This window comes from Epinephelus moara, chromosome 13 (genome assembly GCF_006386435.1).
Source record: "Epinephelus moara isolate mb chromosome 13, YSFRI_EMoa_1.0, whole genome shotgun sequence".
Lineage (NCBI taxonomy): Eukaryota > Metazoa > Chordata > Actinopteri > Perciformes > Serranidae > Epinephelus > Epinephelus moara.
Genome location: NC_065518.1, coordinates 27,486,341 through 27,500,219, shown reverse-complemented (window position 1 = coordinate 27,500,219; position 13,879 = coordinate 27,486,341). Strand labels below are relative to the sequence as shown.

The window sequence follows — 13,879 nt, the reverse complement described above, 5'->3', positions numbered from 1 at the left end:
ATGCCCGTACAGCAGAGTGCGTGTGTGTGTGTGTGTCCTTGTGTTCCACAACACCTGTTCATTCAGGTTGGCCTGAGGCAATCTGCTATCTGTACTCAGTGGGGTTGTTTCGAGATATAACTGCTACACACACACACAAACTCAGAAGCACACAAGGGAATAGCTCATAGCTGTCCCACCCCCAGCTGTGTGAGAGGCAGGCTCATTTTCCCACCCAGTGGTTAGCCTCTCGCTTAAAGGAACCTGCACATCACAGAGCCTGCAGCGAACGCCTGCGCACACACACACACACACACACACACTACACACATCAGTCTATCAAATCAGCTGCAACTTGAGTGTTTTTTTTTCGCTATCCCAACAGGACAGGGCAACAGGGAGACTGTCGATGTCAATCACACGTTTGAAGAAAACAAGGGCAATGAAACATCAGTCAGAGCAGTTTGGCTGTCAGGGGGAAATAAAAAGGTAGAGGGGAGGATGTCAGTCACAATCAAACAGGCACGCACTGACAAAACACAGAGGAATCCTACCGTTAGCATCGCGGTAGTAAGCATGTGTGACGCTCCGGAAACGCTCCTGTCCAGCAGTGTCCCAAATCTAAAAGAGAAAGAACAAGAAGACAACTTTGTCATTATCATCACTACCATTTACCATTATATTGAGCATATCTCTCTAAAATAACCTGAATGCTGAGGCGAGGAGGTATGAATGGGAGTGTAGTTAGAGCAACTCATTTAATCTGGAGGATGTTAACTATTTTTAGCCTTTCAGACTGAAAAGGTAAAAATATGGGGAATGAATTTAACAGTGTGGGTTGGAAATATGAACAAGAATGTAAGCCAAGCAGCCAAACAGGTTTTGTTAGACCAAAATAACAGTCTGACCTTACATGTTTTTGTTATTGTACTCACAATATAATACTGGGACTAAACCTGTGCTCTGTATTTCATGGTATCATAGTGGCAGAGTCATTACAAAGATAATGACACCCTGACAATGGTGAATTGTATCATAAAGGGCATTTACACCTTTATCTGACCCCATGTTCTTCCTTTAGGCTACAAGCTGTGGGAACTATGGTGCACTCTCTCTGTCATTGTTTTCCTGCTTAATTATTCCGCTTTCCCTTCGCCTTTCCTTCAGGCTCTTTGTCACATTTACATCGAAGTTCAATTAATTTGTACTAATGTGAAAAACAATTAGAAAGAGGCATTCTGTGTGATTGAAATACAACCTTACAGGTAATTAACAAAGTCAGAAACACAGGGGAAAAGATAGTGTGTGTTTGTGCAAGTGTGTTATAGGGTAAAAAAAGACTTGCCCCCAAAGAAGGTGCACCTAATTGGAGAGTTCATTGGCAAGAAGCATCATGTCCTCAGATTTAAATTACAATCAGACTGGCACTGGCGCAGTGGCATCTTGCTGGGTCAAATTTCAGTGTAAAGATACATATCAATCCAAAGCATATACTAAAATAATTTCAACATTTGTTAAATCTGCTCTAATCAATACTTTTAAATCACAAATGGATGTAATTACTATCTGTAATGTGAAAGGACTAGCTTGTAGTGATAAACTATCACGTAACTCTCCAACTCCCCTCAGCTCTGGCTCATTGCTTTGGTTTTACAGCCCTCAACTTTAATGTTTAATCCAGTCTCAGTGCTCTCATTATTTTCCATAAGAAATCAGGCAGCTGAAAATGTTCTGTTAAATTCACTGCATGCTACTGGCCCAGCACTTAACAGCAAGCGGGCAAAGTTAGCGACTAGCTGGNGCTAACACCTCTGGATCCAGGGTGGGCTTTTTTAGTAGAGGTTTAATTACAGCTACCTTAAAAGACTGTGGTACATAGCCTGCTAATAAGGATATATTGATCATATCTAATATGGTGAGCACAGTGGAGCATTTAGTGACTAAAGAGACAAGTATTTCCCTCGGGAGTTGGTGGAGACCAAATATGGAGCAAAAAGAAGAGTGAACACTGGACTTTCAGATTTCACGTGGCCAGAGACATGACTTGTTTGCCAACACATTACTAAAAAAGTAACATTATAAGGGGAACATGACTCAGTGTAGTGTTTATAGCACCCACATTTTTAGATGATCTGGCATCATCTTATCATATCTTACTACATAATGACAAAAACTCTGTCTGTGGGTGTGTCTGTGTGTCTGTTCCACGTTTTTCTCCTCACTGACTTGGTCAATCCATGTGAAATTTGGCACAGTGGTAGAGGGTCATGGGAAGATGCAAATGAAGCAATATTACATCAATTGGCCAAAGGGGGGCGCTATAGCAACCGACTGAAATTGCAAACTTTGAATGGGCATATCTCATGCACCGTATGTCGTAGAGACATGAAACTTTGCACAGAGATGCCTCTCCTCATGAGGAACAAATTTGCCTCAAGAACCCATAACTTCCGGTTATATAGATTTTCCGCCATTTTGAATTTTTTGAAAAACACTTCAAATCGATCTCTTCCTAGGAAGTTTGACCGATCTGCATGAAACTCAGTGAACATAATCTAGGGACCAATATCTAAAGTTCCCTCTTGGCAAAAGTTGGAAAACTTACTAAAACTGAGCTTCTATAAGGCAATGAATATTGCGGAGGGCGTGGCTCATCACATAAAGGTGTATAACATCTCAAGGGTTTCACTGATCACCACGCAACTTTGTAGGCATATGACATAATCTGAGGGGACCCCTCCATTACTGACCCGATCAAACAAAATGGGGGCGCTAGAGAGCTAATTTCTTATCTAGGCCTAACTGGCTGAATGTTTGGGTTTTTCTCATTTTTGGTATGACTAAGTCATGTTATGGTATGCTGTACATAATCACGGAAACTGTCAGTGTGTCATTCTGTCAGTCAGTCATTCTGTCTGTCCCACGTTTTTCTACTCACTGACGTGGTCAATCTATGTGAAACTGCACATAGGCATTGAGGATTGGCATAGGTAGAAGGTGACAAAGCTACCAATGGCTACGGACTAGTTTGATTAATTCTGAAAAAGTTTAATCTTAGAACGTGCTTCCTACCACCACTCCTTAATTCTTTCATCATGCACCCATCTCAGTATAATGTAAGTAGTTTTTAGTTGCACGTCAAACCAATTAAAACATGCAGAATTATTGTAAGGGTTGTTAAAATGGGAGCAGCATGTCCAAGACAATAAAACAACACCGTGACAGATCATACTGTGATGCTGTTACTATTTAACCATTGAATTTTACAAGTTTTAAGAAGTTGCGTATATTCCAGCAACTTTCATTAAACCCATTCCTGGGTAATTACCTGAAATATCACATGTGACAGCTGACTGATGGATGAACACAGATCCATTAAAGATCAAAAAGATGGCGGAAGAGAGAGCGTGGGTGTTGTGTAATTGAGGTGAAAAACTCATCAGACAGTATCTAATGCTGTTTTTGAACGGCGAGGATCCATGGGCATCTCTGTCTGTCTCTCGCTGATAACTTCCAGGCTTGATAATCTGATGGAAAACTCTGTTATTCCCTCTAGTGTCTTCACTCAGGCAGAGCAGCAGGCTAATTGACTGATAGAGATTAACTAAGGCCTCATTAAGTCATCGTTTGGGCATTTTCGCCCTCCCACAGCAGGCAATGAAGATATATGGGAGGTGTATATGTGCGCCATGGGAAAAAGTAGCTGCTGGTTTGTTATTAAAAAAGAACACACATGTATCTTCACTTTGACTGAATGAAAGTAGACTCTGAAACATTTCAATAGAGACTAAAAGATTCTTTAGTATGAACTGGTCTTACCTGCAGTTTGACCTTCACAGCATCAATAGTCATAACTTTATTCTGAAAAACAGAAGAAAAAATATTTAAACATAATTGCAAACCTGCAGACACTGAAAGCAAGGCAACAGAAACAGAGAGGTGATGAAGACACTTGACACAAGTGAGTAAAAACAGCTACTGACAACATTACAGGCATCAGAACCAGACTAAACGATGCTTTCAAGGGCTGCCAAGGCGGAATGCTCTTTTCTTAATGGAAACAGAGTTGTGAAAGCAAGTCCGGTAGCGTATAGCTGTATTGTATGGTTGGCTTTTTGTGACCACAGTCGGCGTACAAAGGGCTTAGCCTCTACCGCAAGGCTCTCTTTTATCACTGTGATGCAAATGTACACACACACACACACACACACACACACACACCTTTTGCTATGATAAAGAACTTTGTTTCAGGGAGTTGCATCATTTACCAACACCGCAGCTGCCAAGCAGTATAGCAGAGTGCGCACACACACAATGGCTTTCTAATACCTCCACAATATCTGTTCATGAGGAAAATAATTGGTTGTGGGGATCTTTTCAAAATGTCACCAAGTTTACGGTCACCAATTGAAACAGCTCCTGCATTATTTTCAACTAATCTACCAGACAGACTGCAGATCTAACTTTGCCATCTATCATAACACAGGATGCGATTCGATTGGCGAACAAGAGAGAAGAGCACGCAGTCTTGGTCAGGCCCCTGTGGGAATATCAACAACCCTGACAAATGTGTTTCACGGAAATACAGGTTTCAGACTGATGCAAGTGCAAAACTTGTCTGCATTTTAAACATGTCGCGTTTTCCTTTTGTAAAATGTTTGAAATCCAACACACATCACCGTCTCATTGCTTGCTCGGATGTTATGTCTGTGTCAGTGTGATGATTCCTGGACAGGTTATACATTTGCTTCATCCTGACAGTCATCCAATATCTGCCTGTTAGGATAAAGTGGGACAGGATGGAAGGATTTCAGGGTGCATATTGTCTAATGTTTCTTGGATGAGTAAACTACTGAATCTGTAATCCAGTCACAAGCTTAGGTCTCTGTGGGGTGAAAGATGAGGACCTGGGAGAGCTCTCCTACTGCAGGGGCAGAATCAGCTGTTTTTGCTGCAGAAGGAAAAACCCAACAAAAGCAGTTTAGACAGTGAATCAGAGAGCCTTGAGTCACTTCTAGTAGGAACAATGGCTTTAAGAAGTAGTAGAGAGAAATCTGACAGTACAAGTTGAAGATGACCATTCACTAAACCCCTTCCCCAGATAGTGATTGTCCAGTCAGCTTGGCAACTGTAGGCACAGCTTTGGATTTCTCCACACATTTAAACAGTATGCATAGGGTTTTAGTAAGAGCTATACTCGCCATCATAACAGTTTGGAGCGTGTCTTTTTTGTCTAGCCAGCTGAAATCAAAACACGAGAGCAAAAGGGTAAGGAATGGATTACACAAAGTGTTTATTTGCTCAAATCTGTAGTTGGGTTTCTATTCAAATGTAACACAAATTTTAAACAAATTTTCGGCTAATCAGCAACATGAAATGCAAATTTATGTGCTTTTCCATCTATTTTTGTTAAGTATTGGGAGATGGTTCATGGAGATAAGCAGTAGGTGGAAAAAATTCTCCAGTCAGGTGCCACTACAGAAAAGCGCATGAGATGATGTCATTCAAACAGTATCTCAAATGAAGGAAAACATGGACATATAATAATGGGGAACACACTGAAACATGGAAATACAGAGTTTTTAACAACTAATATTATAGCTCTGTGATAGAAACTTTAATTCCCCCCCCCTCTCCAGCAATAACCCGCTGCCACAAAACACCATCTGTCTCGGTCCAAGCAGCTCTTGAATGTCATTCAACATTATTTGGCACAGAGTTTGAAAGAGAGAATGACAAAGAAGCAACCGCCATAGCATTTTTGCTGGGCTCCATGCTGCTTTTCATTGTTTACTAACCCCCCTTTTTTTGGCACGTTTGTGACTCCAACCTTGGCACAACAGTGAAAACACAGAAAGCCATACACATCTACTGCAAGGCTGTGTACATAGTTCTGGTCTACTGACATGGGAAAGGAGTCTATCAACAGTTTTTAGTGGGTTTTCCATGTTTAAAAAATGGAATATACGCACTAATTTTGGTGGGAAAAGGGTAAAATCCTCCTGAGACCCTGTGTCCTCATTTGAAGACATTACATTTTGGGTTTTCTGGACCTTATACTTCATTCTGCTTGCTTTAGACCTGTTTTCCCCGTTCATTTTTTTGTGCCATCTAGTGGTAGCAAAACCACAATACACTAATCAATGTAAAAACAGATGGCAGCCATGTGTACCAAGTCAGTCTGCAGGTGACCCTGACACAAAAGTAGACAAGGTAAAAAACCTGATCAAATGTAATGGTTGAAACTTCTTTATTTATGATTAAAAACATTTGTAGTTTGATATGTCATGCAAACTACCAATTTTAGCAACGATAACATGCTAAAATGTTTTCTAATTAGAAAGTTCTCGTTTAAAGACACTGGTACTTTATTATTGGGACAATGTTTAGTTTTTTATACTTATCAGGTCCTGCTAATCTCAAATAGTAAAGAGAAATGAAAAATGCATACCACACAACAGTCGGGTCTAAGGAGGATAGCGTCGTGTAGAGCCATAGTACTGACCAATATTCCAGTTACTGTGGATGTTCGAGTACATTTCAGGGCCAAGACATGAGCAGGAAAAGAAAACAGCAACCAAGTCATTTTCTTACAGTGGAGATGGGAAGAGCCTGACACGACAAGAAAGATGATTGTGACAGGAAAAAAATAGCAGTTCACTCTGACCAAAATACATGGTTGGTCAGACAACTGCATCACACTCCCGGATGAAGACCTAAAGGACAGATCATTTGAGCTCCAGAAAAACAGGAAAGGAGTCAGCAACAGAAAACGGCAGGTTTGTTGGCCCAGCCTCAACAGAGAAATTGAAGTTATGATTGCCTTTCACTCACAGATGAAAAAACCTTTTTCATTGAGGCGGCATCTCCAGACTCTCAAACACAACTTAGCACAGTGCCCAGGTTAGAAGGTCAAACAACAAGAAGACCTCCCTAATATTGAAAGAAAGCGTCTGAATATACAGCAGCAAGATGAGCAGTCAGTTGTAAAAAGCATATCAACATGCACACACATAACACACAATATTGCTTTCCATAAAACTGAATTGAATATCTGCCGGCTAGGTTGGAGTGGTTTGTACTGTGAAACTGTGTAACAAATCACAGGCTGGAGCAACCCTGCAGGCAAGTGGCTCAGCAAAGAGTGTGTGTGAAAATAAACTAATCACAAAAGCAAATAAAACCCTAATTTATTTGGTCACTCTGCTTAACGCTGCATCGCCGGCACCGAAAGTTCCTTTTGGTTTGCATACAGTTCTCTGCTTTGCAGTTCAACTGAAGCTCCAGAGGCTGTGTCGGTGGGCTTGAAGCCTTGAGCAACTGGCCCGCTCTCCAACAACATACTTTCCCTCATTCTTAATGCCTTTCATCCATATTGCATGGGGTATTGTGAGTTATAGTTAGTTTACCTTACAAATGGGAAACACTTAACATTTTCTAACCCTCATTTGCTGCATATTTACTGCAGTATACACCTGGAAAGAGTAACGCTCGGGGGCAGCCTCTGGAAACAAACAATGAGGTTTTGCATTGCAGAACAGTTTATGCACACAGACGCTCCGGAGAAGTCTTCTATGATGGCTGTTGACAGGGGGTTACAGATTATAACATTAGGTCCAAATCTAAAAGACTCTTTAGGTTTGCTCACTCATTCCCACAGAGCAGCTCACTGACATTTACATTTACATTTTACATGTAAGAACGGACCTATCAGTGTCTCCTGGCACCAGCTCTATAAATGGCTACTATATCCCAACCCAGCACCAAAACATATGCACTGAGTTACAATGCATAACCATTGTTCAGTTTCTCCTATAAGCCTCAGGCCACTGTCAGACAGCCCTGCAAGAAAAAGCGCGCCCCCCTCATTCATATGTTCATATACTAGTGTAAAAGACCTCATGCGGCTTTAGGGATTATGAACAACACATTCTTATTCCCAATTTATCATATACAGACCCTTGGTCAGTGGCATTATGCTTCAAACTATGATGTCCTAGATACCCCTTTAGGGTCAGTTTTGGATGCTCAGGGACTGCATGTCAATTTCCACTTACATACATACAGTCTGTTTTATTTAAAATAACCACTAACCAATGTAGATTTACTATATTTTTAGGTCTAGGCAACAAAAGTACTTGGTTAGGTTTAGTAAAAAGATTGTGGCTCGGGTTAAAATAAATATGTTTGCAAAATGACATATATCATGTGACATACTACGTTACATAGTTAAACTAACTCAACTTTGACTTTTGGTTTCACACAGGACAAGAACGGACTCCTGGGTGAAAGTCCTGTTGACCCATCCGCCCCTCCCTCCCACCCTACGTGGGCTCTCTTGCTCTCTTTAGTACATCAGTTGCTCAAAGCTTCTAATAATGATGACGCCCAGTGCGTCTCATACAGACTCTAGAGGGTGCCTTGGTGCATTGGTATTCAAGGCCACTGACCAAGCATTGAAATCTGACAAGTTAGGAGTGAGAACACTCTGATTATGACTGGAGCAAAGGAGGTAGTATGTTCACGTTATTGAAAAGCAACAAAGTCTGTGTGTGGGGAGGAGGTGGAGGTGGAGGTGGATACTTTGCTCAACAAAATACGGAATTTTAACACAGAAGACCATGATTACGCTTGTCCCATAACTTTATAACCATAAGCATGTTTTGGCACGTGATAAACCTTCACATTCACAGACTGCTACTAAAACTGGACAATCTAGATCATTTCACATTGTCTCGATGGTACCTGAAGCAACACAACCCCACCAACACGGCCCCTTGCATTTCTTTTAACACAGGGCTGCTATGGGTTCTGAACACCCACTTAGAGATTCAAGTGGGTGTTGAGACAAAGTAAGGACCACAGAGTGCACCACAAACAGGTCCACACAACACCCCATACCCCATAGAGGGGCGACGTGTCTGGAAGAAATGTCTGAATTGAGAACAGGCTGGGGAAAAAAGACCCACAAACACCTTAAAGGAATCACTCCATGGTGAACAAAGAACCCAGGACTGTGAAAAGTTTTGATGAATTGAAGTCATATGGGTCAGTGTGTAACAACAGTAATTCTACCTCGATGAACAGGGGAGGTGCTGGTCTATCACTGCCTTGAATGTGTGACTTTGGTGAATCCAAAGCAGCAAACCAAAGTCACACAATAGCACAAACAAACTAACTGATGGAGGCAGCTGTAGACCACATTGTTCACTGCGGTTAAATTATTGTTTTTGTCAGTGGGGTCTGGCTTTGAAGAGGCACACAAGAGAAAGAATTCTTCAGAAATACAACACAAATACAAATTCAATACAAATGGTCATTTAGAGAGTGAAGTGATGATGGCTGATTAAATATTATCATTTTATTTTCTCATTTAATTTCTAAAACTAGAAATAATAATCATGTTGCTGAACTGCACCAAACAAGCAGCAATGTGTTTCTCCTCTATATGTAATAGAAAAGGAGGAAGTTGAATAAAAATTACACAGTGAGTGAGTTGTTCAGGTGCAGCTATTCCAAATCCATTTGCTGCTGCACTTTGGCTCCACCATCACCACCACTTTATTCAGCTGCCAGGAGCAGATGTTTCAGGGCTTTCAACCATTACAAGTAACCAGTAATGGTTATGGAGCCACTGGAGGTTTGCTGCAATATGCAGTTTGTTTGGTTCTTTTATGGAGGAGCCACAACTGAAATGGCCAGGTTAATGCCTGATGGTTGCAGGACTAACAGGGACTGAAGCTGGAGTGATACTGTGCCACAAAGTGTTACTAATGTTTTACTTTACACCTTAGGAAGGATGTTAGCGGTACTGTGTGTGGGCTGGGTGTTTATATAACTGTGAGTCCTCAGCACCATCCGGCAGAATGTTTCAGCTTTGATGTGTAATCTGTCAGCTTCCTGTGATGAGCAAATGTAGTTACGTCGAGCAGGTTTTCAGTAGGAACTAAAGAATTACAGGAAATGTGTTGTATTTTCTTGTCATACTGGAGGAGATAAACGACATAAGAGATCAAGTTATTTTGACCTTGCCAATAAAACAGATCATCAATACCACCTTTAAAGCTATCTTGTTCTATGTTGTAAGTGAGTATTTTAGTCATTACTCTTCAACAGGCAAAAAAATAAAATGGTTACATTAAAAAAACAATGTTCTCCAGCTTTATTTGGCACTTACACTAAATCCAAAGTCTCATATCTGCTGTGTTGCTGACCTGGAAAGACAAACAGAAGCTGGGCATTTGTTTTTTGGCTGTGTGACATACAAGGACACATATGTGAACCAACACACCTGCACTCATGTAGACACAAAGGCAAACTAACACACACAAAACAAAGACTTGGACCTGTATTTGTCAACTGTCTCAGAGTCAGTCCTACGTCAGAGTAAAAGCATGTTACTCACTTTCTTAACCTAGAGATCTTGTTCTCGTTGCAATATTGATGATTGTGTCATTACTGACAATTTGGCCAGTAAAGGTCTATCTATATCTGTATCGCAGGATCCTATCATTTCTACATGATGCATTCATACAAGTCATACTTTAAATATTTATTTATTTATTAAAGTACTGATGGCAGAGCAAAAATACTTGAAAAATGTGAAGCTTTGCAAAAGTTCAGTCAGGAAGACTCTTTATGCTCTCGAACAGTCAGTTGTCAAAATAGATGCAACCCTCCTCCGCACCATTCACCTCCAGTCCTCAGCACATCCACCGCCCAGTCCTGCTCCACATCCCATCATCTTCGTCCTCCAGTCATCCCTCTCCTCACCTCCACCACCAACTTTTGGTACTAGAATATTAAAATCAATTGCTTTGTCAGTCCACTAGATGGTGCTGTTGTTTTTTTTCCAGATGAGGTCAGCAGAGGTCTCAGTCCGAGTCATTTGGCAGGAAGTTCATCAAAACAAAGATGGAGGCACCGGAAAAAGAGTTGAACGGCGGTCAAATAGCCTACGGTGGCTCCACGACGCAACATGACGGCTTACTGGCGACAGAGAAGTCCGACTCCAGGTCCAGTAGCCTAATTTCCTCTTTCGTTGGCGTCATGACTGCACAGTAGTACCTGGACAGCCGAGTCGTGGCAGCACACAGGTATGTGGCGTGTCAGAGGAGAAACGAGCCGTTCACATTTCTCTCTTTGTGGCAGGTAACGGTCCACAAACCTCACCGCACTTTAGGGACTGTTCTTTACTTGTCAGGGGAGGAGGGTGGCTGGTTGATTTTTATTTTATTTATTTATTTTATTTTGATCCCCCCTATGTTAATCACTTATTGATGCTGTTTTTGAAGTATGAATAAGTCAATAAGTAATTTATTCCACTGAAATATCATTGATGTATTATAGAAAAGTGATTTATCTTTTTATAAATGACAAACGGCACATCTGCCTCATTTTTGCCATGGTATCGTGATACTACTCAGAATCATGATAGTACCGTGGGTCCCAATTTTGGTACCGTGACAACACTAGATGTGACAACACTAGATGTCACAACCATTCCATTCGGAGTTGTGCAGTGAGGCGGCTCGGGTGCTCGGGTGCCGCTTAAAAAAGTGTTCCCCCACTTTTGGGAGTGGGGGAACACTGCTCTCTCAGAGGCCCAAAGTGTTCCCCTACTTCTAATTTTACAAATTAAGCACTGGCTAATGCTAAATCCACCGGAAAAACAAATTAAGCACTGGCTAATGCTAAATCCACCGGAAAATCAACCAACATTGGAAACACTTAGCTTGACAGAACTACCATCCAACTCTGAGAGAGCTAAGAAAATAACACAGTCCATCACCTACTTCATGTGCAAAGATCTGCGTCCAAACTGCGCTGTTGAAAACGAAGGCTTTTGTTACATGCTAAAAACACTCTGTCAGCATGTGACTCCATCCTGAAGGAGTGTTACCAACGCAACCATACCCAACCTCTACAGAGAAGTGAAGCATAAAGTCAAGGAATCTTTGAGTACAGCAGGAAGGGTGGCGTTAACTTGTGATGCCTGGACTTCAAGGGCAGCAGATGTATATGTGACGAAAATGGCACATTATCTCACAGAGGACTGGCGACTGCTGTCTCACGTTCTCCAAACTAGAGCAGGACACGAACGTCACACCAGAGCAAACATCACAGACCTCCTGCAATATGCAACACAAGAATGGGGGACTGGTTGTACCAGAAGGCCTCTAACATAGGTGTTGCCATTCAGTTAGTGGGATGCCTGCATGTAGAGTGTTTTGCTCACGTGCTTAGTCTGGCCTCCCAGAGGGCGTGAAATCAGCCAACAGTTCAGTTTGTCAGGTGTGAGCAACATCTGACAGGTTTTTTTTAGTCTTAATGTAACTTTCAGCCCAAATCTGGGACTGATTCTGAGATGCTTCATATATAAGGGTCCAGGTCCCACAATTTGTTATGTGCTTCTGAAAAGGGTTCACCAATCTTGCAAAAACATCAGGAAATTTTCTTGATCACAACACTGTCTATGTAAATACTGCAGCTACAAATCCAAGTATTACCCTTGTTAACATGTAAAAGCATTAATATGTATGAAGTAGCAGACATTGTTGGTGTTACAGGCGTTGTTTCTCAAGGTTTAAAGTAATTGTTCCCAATGATGACATTATCTTCTGAAGTCATAAACCAAATACTAACTGTAATCCTAATCAAGATTCATTACACCTAAACCAAAGTATTGAAAAACCATCCTCACTGTGTAAAGCCAAACTCCTAACTGGATGTACCACACACACACACACATACACTTCTGTCTTCTCTCTTTCTCAGTCTCTTGCCCTCTCATATAAGCAACAATCTGCATGGCTGCACTGGTAATGGTTTTTCAGTAACCAGAGGCTTTAATTCCATCTCGTCTTCTTTTCTATTCCTGCTTTTTCTCATTGTCCCCTTGACCTCCTCACTTACTGTCTCTGTTTTATACTCTCAATCCTTTTACCCTCTCCTGTTTCGATCGTCTTATATTATGATGAGGTCTGCCAGAGCTGCTCAATAACCAAAGTAATGAAAGCTAAGACCAGCCGACCAGCAGAGAGAAAGAAGTCTGACGAGGAGTGGAAAAGTTCAAAGACATTTAAAGGTTCAAAATAAAGAGTTTACTGTGTGCAACTACGAGAGCTTGCCTTTCTTTTTCTCTGCATGTACAAAAATTTCTCAATAGCCATCTGCTAGAGCAGAAAACTACAGTCTCCCAGGGTCACTTTTGGAAGAACATCCACACAACTCAAACGATAAGAAGCCCTGCGGTCAGACAAAAAAACAGAGTCAAGTGTGAGCTCAAGGATGACTGTGGTCCAGCCTACAGGCACCTTGAACCACATCCAAATCAGATTGCACTGATGTGGGTCAAAGCAAGCCAGCTCATTAGAATAAAGAGAGCTGTGTTATTGGATTCATTGAGGATTTTTGCATGTTGTTATTGCCTCAATATGCCCTTCTGAGGTATGTAACTAAGTAAATGTACTTCACTAAAACGTTGAGGTACTTTAGTTGATTGTCTCCATTTACTGTTATACTTTATTACATTTCTTAATTACATGTAACCACTATACTCAGTAGTTTAATACTATACTGTAGTTAAAAAATACATGTTAGTCTTATTAAGTGTAATGCACTGTTTAAGATTAAACTAACCAATAGCATTATTAGAAGACTACCCCAACCAGCTACAGCATTAAATTGCTGCTTTATGTTAATGCTTCAGTAATAATAATCCAGTAATATAAAATATAACAATGTAACACCTACACAAGCAATTCTGCTGCTACACAAGTACTTTTACATTTATAATTTAAAGATACTTAAAACATGGTTTTAAATGCTAAGCCTTTCTTTATATAATTGAAGATGTATTACTAAAGGTTAAAGGTAAACTTCGCCCAAAAAATTAATT

At 41.0% G+C, this 13,879-nt stretch overlaps 1 protein-coding gene across 1 annotated transcript in view; it reads right to left on the bottom strand.

The window, feature by feature from the left end:
* The window catches only part of LOC126399543 (ras-related protein Rab-26), a 141,950-nt gene that overhangs the window by 79,033 nt on the left and 49,038 nt on the right, over positions 1 to 13,879 (bottom strand). Inside the window, exons 3-4 of the mRNA XM_050059577.1 lie at positions 3,799 to 3,840; positions 534 to 600 (exon numbers count right to left, since the gene is read on the bottom strand). Coding sequence (XP_049915534.1) covers positions 534 to 600; positions 3,799 to 3,840 — 109 coding nt within the window. The remainder of the gene's footprint in view (positions 1 to 533; positions 601 to 3,798; positions 3,841 to 13,879) is intronic.